We start from the raw sequence: 11,005 nt of genomic DNA, 5'->3' as shown, positions 1-11,005 counted from the left end.
AAAACTTTGTGTCCTAATGCTTTACAAAACTAATCTAATACACGCAAAAAGCACTTCAATCGATCGGTCAACTGTAGCATCCTTGCTGTGGATTGTGATCTGTCTCATAAGAGTCAACAGGATGCCACAAGTAAATAAACGCTCCTTCAAAATAAAGTTTCAACTCTTCCAGAGCCTAACTGCTGCTCAGTGGAGGCAGCTTCTCTTTGGGGCAGCAAGTTGAACACAACGCAGGAATTTGACTTGAAAATTTGAAACCGGAAATGCTGAGTGTCTGTGTGCAGAGCTTAACACCAGGAGCTCCAAGTGAACATGGACAGAGTACCAAGCCAGCCTTGTGACATGATCTCGGGATCTGTCGGCGAGAGAAATTGAGTATTGCCGTAGTGTGCGTCTGTGCGCGTCGCTGAAACGCAGAGCGAAACTCTGGAGAGCCTCCATTAGTTCGACTACTGAGGAGCAGTGGGCGGAAAACAGAAAAGAAGGGAGTGATGTCTGCCTGAAGTCAGCACTGCTGTGAGGTAAGAAGAAGCTTCAACAAACCTACCTGACGCGGACTGATATAACACACGGTTTACCACGCGGCATTTGTTGAACTTGTATAACTCCACATCACAAAGTTGTGGTTCCACACATCTAATTTAAGAAAAGACGGCTATTTGTACTCTCCTGCGGCTACAGAGGCGGGTCTAAAGAATGTTTAATAGGGGTGGCAAAGGACAGGGGCCCCAGTTCTAAAATGCAGTCTTTGCTTTGTTTGTAAAATTGATAATACGTGTATAAGCTACCAGGGTTGCTCTGTTAAAAAGTTTTTTTTTAATTCTGTATTTTGTTGTGTATAAACAAGGCTGATCAGAGAGACAGGATCAGGTGAATAGAAAATCACCTGATCACAGTGGGTCTAAGAAGGTGAGCTGCAGCAGGTGCTGCTTATCATCAGTCCCTGGTCCAGCAGCAGGTTTGCAGACCTCTATAAAAGAGATGTTTTAGCAAGTCTGTCAGTTTGTTTGAAGGGTTACCAGGAGAAAGACTCTTCTGTCTAAAAAGCACATGGAAGCAGGACTGAGGTTCTCTAAACTGCATCTGAACAAACATCTGTCTGACACTGGTGGAAATTAGGTCATGTAACAGAACAATGGTCCAAAACACAGCAGAATGACTGATGGCTCAATTTTTAAAAAAAAGAATCATGACAATGACAGTGAAAAGTTTTGTATTTGCCTAATACAAACCCTCTACAACCAGATGATTTTTGTATCATAAAACATTAAATTAAAAGAAGAGGTACTAATCTTTAAACAGGACCGTATCCCTTTATCTCTTAGGGTTGATCTGGTTTTCTAAATGATCCTGTTGTTACTTTATCAGATAATTTAATTTTCAGACACTAAACCACTCAGACCTGCAGCACAGCATGTGTAAACCTCTCCACAACATATCTCGGTATCTTGTACCAAACCAACCTTCCACACCAGCCTACTGGTTCCCACACACAGCTCACTGCAATCATTCCTCGTACATGCTACAATAGTATCATTGGTGTACTTTTGTTTGTAATAGTGTATGCTTGAAGTCTTCAGTGTACCACATGAACACACATGGAAGACAGTCCTGTGTGGGAGCCCACAGATCCCAGAGATGCTGCACCTTAGCTTAACAAACTGCATCTTCAGGTAATCAGTGATCCTGGAAGTTTGCCACTTTGTCAGAGTTTGGTATTTAACACTGGAAAAGTGTTCAATGCAGACAGATTTTGTGTTTGGTTAGTCGTTTTTGGAAGATTTCCAGTCCCTGTTGCAGTGTTCCAGACAGTTTTTTATTCAACCTATTTCATTAAGACCTGCTGCTGCTGCCCTACCATAGAACACAGTAGTTGTGACACATAATAGGGAGTAACTGAGGTGCAGCATAACTATAGACTGTAAATAAACATGGACAACATGACAGCTCCCCAGAAATGTTTAAACATGGCGATTGCTCCCCTGCTAAGATTGTATAAGTATAGGTCACAAACCCCACCCACAGACACGCAGCTAACTAAAAACTTAACGTCCTCCTCACATAGTTTTTTCCCAGAGACGGTGTATGGCTTGTTTTTTACACACTGATCTGTGATGAAATGCTCATTGTTGGGTAAGAAAAAGGAAGTGATGTTGCAGTACTGCACAGACTTTAGTTCCAATATGGCATTTTTCTTTTTCCAACATGGCAGCACCTATAAATCAGATATTTAGTGGCCAGGGACAGAACCACCGCTTCCATCTATACATACAGTCAATAGTCTAAACATGTTATCACTTTGCCTAAGACACATAAATGTGCTGATGCTGTGTATGGCTGCTTGTTGTCATGTCTAGCTGCAGCCTCTCACACACTCACAGTGAATTAAAAGAAGACAGGCATTTGAAGTGAGAGGTTTTATTTAATTAAAAACCATCTATTTAAAGTCAATAAATAACTAAAGCAAATCACATGTACGCACACAGCAAGGAAATACCCCTTTAACAAGCTGAGCCGTCTTGAAGAGTGATGTTTTTGTTCACTGCCATATTTATTGGTATTATATGTATAGTATAAAATATGTAGCCTACTGTTTATTTATTTTATTATTATTCAATTATTACATTACTTGAATAATTTATAATAATAATGCTATTATTTTAATTGTTTAAAAAATGCTTGTAAAGATATAAGGTAATAAGTAACCCATATATTTTAAATATAACATATAACATAACATAAAACAAATAGGTGTGTCAATGTTTTACTTAACCATAACATTCTGACAGGTGGAGCGAATATCACTGATTACCTTGTTACCATGGCACCCATCTGTTGGTGGGATATATTAGGCAGCAAGTGAACATTTTATCCTCAAAGATGTTGTTAGAAACAGGAAAAATGGCCACACTGTGATGGTTAGATGACCGGGTCAGTGTATCTCCAGACCTCCAACTCTTGTCGGGTGTTCCCAGGCTGCGTTGGTCAGTGATACATGGAAGAAACAGCAGTGACAGGACTACAGGGTTAGGGGCAGGTGTACTGATGGAAGGCTGAGCTGTGCGGGCAGATCCAACAGACACACTAATGTGGCTCAAAATGGTGGTAGAATGTTGTGAGAACATCAGAATGTCCATGCTGACTTCTGTCCACTGCTGTAAGTGCCTTATAATGGGCGTACGAGCATCACTGGACCGTGGAGCAATGGGAGAAGGTGGCCTGCTCTGATGAATCATGTTTTCTTTGACATCATGTAGATGGCAGGTTTGGATACACTATTGAAAGAAGGCAAGTCAGACAGCCCTTGTCCTGTCACTCATGTGACTTTGATCCATAGCAGCAGTGTTATTTTATTGTATTGTAGCTGGCAGGTGGATTTCTTATGAATTATCTAATCTCTTTTTGTCCTGTTGGGACTGTTTTGACTTGTAGTGGCTCCTTCACATCACATGTTTCAATGTGTGGATGTGCACAGACCTTTATGTTGAGAAAGGTGTGCATTGTGGTCCCTTTTACAGTACTGCTTTCTTGGGGACACTGAGAACATGTTGGCTGTCAAGCACTTTATTTATAGGTCTCTGTTATCTCACAGCTCTTAGGCTCTTTAAAAGGCAAAAGTAGACACTTAGACACACAGTCTGTTTTTTTCCTGTCTCTCTGTGGCCTGTGGTTGTGTCTAGTAGTCAGCAGTGGTATGTAGGGGTAACCAGTGCTGGATGTTTTACTGTTGAGTCATGCTCGATCTCTCACTCTGCTGCCATGTCTTCTGAACGCTGCATATTTCCTATAACTTCCTGCTGAACCGCTCAGAGGTTAAAGGTGCTGGAATTTGTTTACATGGCTGTGCGTTGTGTGCGTGTATACATGTGCTACTACCTGTTCATGCATGCAAGTCTGCTGTTTGAACACAAACAGGCTTCTGCTCTCAGATTTTCTCCCAACAATCTGTGAGCTGGGATTTCTGACTGAAAAGTGGGTGTTGTCAACTCAGCTGTAAAAGAACACTGTAATGTCAATGGAAAAGTTTCAGTGTTTCAGGACATCCCAACATCTCTCTGCTTCAGTGCTTTCTCATGTTTGTGCACCAGGAGACTGGTGCACAATTCAATTCAATTTTATTAGTGTAGTACACTTACAATTAAAATTGTTTCTAGGTGCTTTAAAGAAACAAATGCCTGACCCCTGAGAAAGCAGACATGGAAGTGTCATGGAAAAATGGGCAGAAGGGCTTCCACTCTTGGCCGGCTGGGTAAAGGAAGAGGTAGACCGGACAGAGAGGATGGGAGAGAGAGAGAGAGAGAGAATAAGGAAGGTGTAGAAAGATGCATGGATTGATGGACTAGCTGAAAAACCATCAGGTGAAAAATGTTCATGTGTAGCTTGTTTATCTAGGGGTGCAATTAAAGCAATTAGTCAATCAATCAACAACCACCACCAACCAGACCATGTGCAATTGGAATTAAACCCTTAACAAAGTCAATACAACTAAACAAAACAAATAATATAGAACATAAAGACAAATCAATCTATTCAACCATTTTGTTCTGTTTATATGGAGTTGGGTCATTGGGGTAGCAGACTAAGAGTGGAAGCCCGGACCCCACTTTCCCTGGCCACATTCCCAATTAGCTCATCTGGGGGTACACCAGGGCCTCTTCCCTGTTTAACCATGCCAGTCCTAACCAGATGCCCGAACCACCTCAACGTGGAGGAGCAACAATAAGGTTTAAGGACCGCAGAATAAACAATGTGTCAGACATTAAAGGAGAAGATGTGGCTGAGTGATTTGAAGATAAAACGTTGACTCCGAACAATAGAGAGAGAATGTTCTTATCTTGCAGGCAATGAACACTGAAGTATTACATACAGATCCTTTTAAGAGCTCACATACATACGGTGGTTTGACCTTCTCATCCAGAGCGATGTCTGTTCCATGTGGTCTTGTCTAAAGCTCACTATTACAGAAGGTTGTCACCAAACTTTAGAGCAGTATTAATCATTAACATAATATTTTGCTCCTGCAGCATTTAGAAGTCACAGTGCATTGATTTTATCAGGGATGTATTTACTTATTACACAAGCCATCTGCACTCTTCATGTTTCAACAACAGCTACACAAAACAAGTCTAAACAAGGAATTCACAGACCTTTCAACACATATTACTAAGAAACTAATAAAATAGTAACCTTATATAATGTAATCAAAAGCCAGAGTTTTAAAAATATCTTTGCATCGGGTACGAGAGCAGCTTTTGACTCTGCCCACCATTGTGTTGATCATAGAGAGGAGGCCCTGAGGAAAAGGTGCACAGCGAGCAGCTCTCTAAGAGAACATGCAGCCGGAGTTGCAGTGGCGTGTTGTGATAAGGCCTGGGCCCACTGCCACTTCGATGTGCAGCTACTGGAAGTGAATGACGTTGAATGCTTGCTGCACTCCACAGCTGAAAGCACGGTGGGAGGGTTGGTTTGAATTAGCAGCTGCTGCTGCTTCCTCTGCTTCTGTCTTTCTCTTTCATTTTCCATCCTCTTCCAGTCTCATTCCTTCCATACCAGACATAACTACTGACCAGCTGAGTGCAGCTCTTTGCTCTACTCCTCAGTAAAAGAACAACCCGAGTCAGCATTCAGTTATAAAACACATAACAACAAATGCCCCCCCCCCCCTTTTTGCTCTCACCACAACCAAATGTATGTGTGCACTATTGCATGTGAAAATGTGGCTTATCTGACTCTGTGTGTTTGTGTGCAGTACTTTTCACCCTGTCTATTAACATAGAATGGTACAGATAATCAACATTGTGCAACAATGTATTATGTATGTATTATGTATTATATGTAATGTATTATGTTACAGTATATTTCTTATATTTCATTTCTATTGTTATTATTGGTGATATTATTGATTTGTGTTTTAATTAATATTATAGTATTTTATATAATATATTTATTATTGACCTGTCCAGGGTGTACCCTGCCTCTCACTCTTAGATATACTTGGGATAGGTTCCAGCCCCCCCCCCCCCGTGACCCTGCACTGCAGGATGAAGCTGGTTCACATGATGGATAGATGGATATATTAATTTATTTTGCACATATGTGACAAATATATTGTTGCTCAACCTCTTTTGGTGCACCAAAAAGGTGCAAATCAAAATGCTCACTTAATACAATACAACACAATACAAACAATACAATTTTTTTTTGCAAAAGAGAATCTCCTGAAAATATTACAAATGGACATTTTAACTGTGAGGCTGTAGGACTTTTTAAATATTCTTTCTTCAATTCAATTCAATTTTATATATATAGCACCTTTTACAAGCAAAGTTGTCTGTAGGTGCTTTAGAAAAATCAAAAGCCCAAAACCCCAAGCAAGCAGACAGTGGCAAGAAAAACAAAACAAAAAACCTGCAAGCTGTGCTAAGTTACTTTTTGTAATGATTTGATTGTTATATTTTCACATCTGTGCTGTTTGTCTTTGTTTTACAGAGTCCAGCATAATGAAACTGAATCCAAAGCAAGCTCCTCTCTATGTGAGTAGACTGTACTGTGCATGCTGTCTGCTGTTAGTGCTGTGAGACGAAGGCCTCCTGCAGGGTACCATCCGAACACATTAGTCCTTTATGTGGAGGAAATGAACTCTATTCTTTATTACCAGTTTTTTAGTATAGACTGGTATAATCTGCCTGGTTGTTTCCTTCCCTGCTGTGTGGGCCCCTGCGTGAATTTAGAGCATAGATATTTTTAGAGTTCGGTATATAAAAATCCATATATATATATATGTATATATATATATATATATATATATATATATATGTATTATGTTGATGAAGATTCTCAGTCATCCAGGTCATCATACGTAGAGAAGATTGAAGCAAGGCGTCTGGACTTGTAGAGTTTTCTAGAAGACGTTTCGCTGCTCATCCAAGCAGCTTCATCAGTTCTAACTGTTGGTGGGAAACATGGTTTATATGTGGTTACAGACCTCAGTGGGTGGGTCTGGGTAAAACTTTAAAAACTTACAAACAATAGCACTAAATGTTTCCATACTTACCTGTGATGTTCTGGCTGACTGGGCCAGGTGTGTCTAACGACTGGCTAACGACTATGAAACTGCCGGAGGGGGACTGGTTGACAGCCCTTTGTTCTTGCTGTGAGTATGTGCAAACTTCCTGGGAATGGATGGAATCACTGCATTGTATGTGGTAGAAAGATGATGTCTGAGGCCACCACCTCTGTTAAGGGAAGGTTTTTCCAGTTTAACATAGATGGCTTCCTTAACTCCTCTTTCATACCACCTTTCCTCCCTGTCTAAAATGTGAACGTTGTTGTCCTCAAAGGAGTGTCCTTTGTCTTTGAGGTGGAGGTGAACAGCTGAGTCTTGTCCTGAAGAGGTGGCTCTCCTGTGCTGAGCCATTCTTCTGTGGAGTGGTTGTTTAGTTTCTTCAATGTACAGATCAGAGCATTCCTCACTGCACTGGACTGCATATATCACATTGCTGTGTTTCTCCCTGGGAATCTTATCCTTCGGGTGAACCAGTCTCTGTCTCAGTGTTGTCATAGGTTTGAAATGGACCGGGATGTCATGGTTGTTGAAGATCCTGCGGAGTTTCTCTGATACTCCTGACACATATGGAATGGAGATGTTCTTTCTCCGCCTGGTGTTGTCCTTCTTCTTGTTGTTGGGGGGTCTCAGACCAGTACCTAAAATGTTTCCCCACCAAACAGTTAGACCTGATGAAGCTGCTTGGATGAGCAGCGAAACGTCTTCTAGAAAACTCTACAAGTCCAGACGCCTTGCTTCAATCTTCTCTCTATATATGTATTAGTTTTGGAATTACCTTACTAAATTACTGTCTAAAAAGTGTGTGTATATATATATATATATATATATATATACTTTTTACAAAATAGTACACCATAAATGATGAGAAGTGATGTCATTTGGGGTTTGCAGTTTGATTGTACATAATAAAACAGATTATTTCAAGAAATACATTCTGCCTTAGCCTTTGGTAATTCCAAAACTATGGTCATCACTATTAAAAATACAAAAGTATTTTTAATGAAATGTTGAAAATACAAAAGTATTTTTAATAGTGATGACCATGTGAAAAAGGTGATCTGTAACATACCTTGATTGTGCTATACACAGAACCAATTATTATACTTTTTCTGATGTTTCTGAATAATTATATGTTGTATTGTAAATGTTGTTAAGTATTTACTCTTTTAATAATCTTTAAAAATTTGCAAAAAGGTGTGTGGGCAATTGTATGTAAGTTCTGCTAAAATTCTGTATTCATTAATGTCTTGGGTTTACAACAGTAATCTATCACAAAACACAACAGCATTTCACAAAACACAACAACATTTCACAAAACAACAACATTTCACAAAACACAACAGCATTTCAGAAAATGGAAAGGGTAGGAACAACATTTCTTGTTTCTGATTGGACAGAACCTGAGCTAAAAATTACCTGATGTGTTTGGTTGTTTCGCTGCCAGCCAAGAACTGACGGTTTGTGAATGGTCAGCTACGCGGTTTGACTCTGTGATGCGCTTTGGCTGACACATAAAACAAAAGAGAGAGCAGAATGCGACATTGTCAATGTCACATTTGTTTACATTTATTTACATTGCGGGAAAGGGTACTGTAAAACTTCAAATTATAGCTGAGTCCCGAACTGATGCCGGTCCTGTTTACAGGCCCGGTCCAATTATGGATTTGGACATATAAAGGCCAGCTTCAATTATAAGCCTGGTCTGATTTTTTTAGATTTTGGCTGTGTAAACAAGAAGTATTGTTCCTACCCTTTCCGTTTTGTGAAATGCTGTTGTGTTTTGTGACATGCTGTTGTGTTTTGACCTTCAGGGCCACCGTACATCAGAGTGTCTATCAGTCACACATTCCTGTGTGCTATTGTTAGCCTGAGTGGGTGTGGGTGTGGCCAATTACAGGCTGGCTTTTCAGAAACGCAGCTGCATGCGGAAAGTAGATACACCTTTACACTTTGTGCTTTTTTAGATTTATTTCTTAAATGATCAATAATAATTCAATAATGTAATACAATAATATTTAAGTAAAGCTGCTACTAGAGATCCCCCCCTCCACACACACACACACACACACACACCTCTGCATAGCACTGAAATACCACACGTTCCAGTGCACTGGAACTTACAGCGTTGATTCCTACAATCAAATGAACAGCATGTGAATGAGGGGAGTGCGAACACTTGCTGTGGCACGGCCAAGTGTCACAACTGCTGCTTGGTTCAGTCATATCAAACATCAAATGTCTTGACTTTCAAAACCACAAGGGTTTCTGGACCAATCAGAATCTGACATGACAGACGGTTCATCCTATCCTATCACCTGCCAAGTATTCCTGAAAGAGCCTGTTGTTTTCCTCAGGATTTCTGTGTAACAAGCCAACTGGTGGGTCTGTTTAGGATTTTGTTGTTGTACCACTTAGACTTCCTACCTAAACCTAAACATAAAGCAGTGTGACCATGACAAACATGCACTGGAGGTCAGTGGAAGTTATATAGATTGCTAGATTAAGAAATCATAGCTGCATGGCTACTGTAGACCACGAGGCAGTGACTGGACAGTGTCCACAACCTATGCTTTTACCAGTGTGGCCTGATCTTACAATGTGCTGTTGCTACTGGAAGCACCTCATCGAACTGGAAGATCAGTCCATCAGTGGACATACATACATACAGCTATTAAAAATGTTGCATTTTGTAGAGTAGCATGATGATGATGAGTGTTCAGACTGCATCAGTAACATGGCGGTTGTGTTTCTGTGCCCGTCTGTTTCTCCTGTCAGGGCGGATGTGTGTTAACAGTTCAGCTTGATCAGGATGATGTGTGTGGTGCTGTGCCAAAAGAAGAAGAAGAAGGGGAGGTGGAGTTTTACCTTTCATTCTCAGGATCTACCCAAAGGCATGTGAGCAGCACACTGAGAGTCAGCCACATCACACTGCAGGCTGCGTGCCCAGGTACAACACATACACACGCCGACTGCTCACAGTAACTGCGTAAGATTGTGTATGTCCTTGTGAAGTTGACGAAAAAGATCTGCGCCTCCAGTTTGTCCAGTCAACATTTTACAAAGTGTGAATCTGACCCCAGCACCTGTAGTCAGGTGTGTCACTGTGGGCGGAGCAACACTTTGTTGGCTTAAAATGATCAACGGAGAGTGCGGAGAGTTTCTGTGTCAGCAAGTGTATTTTGCTCCAAGCCCCTGACTGTTTGTGTGTGTGTAGCACACAATGTGTGTGAACAGGTCTTGGTGACACTATGTTTGGCTCGGCCTGACGGATCGGTTGACACATGCTCACAGGAGACATTCTCATTTGTTCAGGTAACTTCTGTTATTAGCTATTCTATTCATGTAATGCCATGAGAACACATCAGTCATAAAACCGGCTTCTCTACTGATACCATAAGTATCATAAAGTATCAGGATAACTGCAGTACGATTGTGTGCCTAGGACTTGGCTCTGGACATCGCCCACTTCTTCCTCGACAGCACAGCTCCACAGGAAGTGTTACCATGGGACAAAGCACAGGTATGGTGTGGGGAACCTATTTTTTAAAACATGAAACACTTAATAACTGCACATCAAATGTTGTCAGAGGACAGAGGGTGTGTAGATATAACTGATAAGACAGTTGCGTCTCTGTATTTGTGTGTCAGATTCCACTGGAAAAATGTGAGCGGCTGGATGAGAACCTCGCCCAGGCCCTGAAACACCTCAGCCTGTCCCAACACAGGACTGCTCCTGCACAAGCCGTCACACACACACCTGTCACAGAGACACACCAAGCAACATTACAGGATGTGTCCTCACTAGGTGACAGCTCCCCCGGTGAGTTTTGATTATAATTCCTTGAAGGTGTGGACTGGATAAGTCATGTGATTATCTATGAGTCAGAATACAGATGTAATATTGCTGGTAGCTGCACAGAAGTGAGCCAATCAGGTTGG

At 41.0% G+C, this 11,005-nt stretch overlaps 1 protein-coding gene across 4 annotated transcripts in view; it reads left to right on the top strand.

Annotated features, from left to right (window-relative positions):
• The first annotated feature begins 220 nt into the window (after positions 1–220).
• The window catches only part of LOC114451487 (A-kinase anchor protein 13-like), a 43,983-nt gene continuing 33,198 nt past the window's right edge, over positions 221–11,005 (top strand). For 2 of the 4 annotated variants that reach the window (XM_028430124.1, XM_028430121.1), the window contains exons 1-6: positions 222–521; positions 6,490–6,533; positions 9,842–10,013; positions 10,281–10,378; positions 10,509–10,586; positions 10,715–10,886. In XM_028430124.1, coding sequence (XP_028285925.1) covers positions 6,501–6,533; positions 9,842–10,013; positions 10,281–10,378; positions 10,509–10,586; positions 10,715–10,886 — 553 coding nt within the window. In that variant the 5' untranslated portion in view covers positions 222–521; positions 6,490–6,500. Of the gene's footprint in view, positions 522–5,283; positions 5,453–6,489; positions 6,534–9,841; positions 10,014–10,280; positions 10,379–10,508; positions 10,587–10,714; positions 10,887–11,005 lie in introns of all 4 variants that reach the window. The other 2 variants (XM_028430122.1, XM_028430123.1) reach the window with 2 other exon arrangements.

This window comes from Parambassis ranga, chromosome 19 (genome assembly GCF_900634625.1).
Source record: "Parambassis ranga chromosome 19, fParRan2.1, whole genome shotgun sequence".
NCBI lineage: Eukaryota > Metazoa > Chordata > Actinopteri > Ambassidae > Parambassis > Parambassis ranga.
This window is presented reverse-complemented; position numbering and strand designations above follow the sequence as displayed.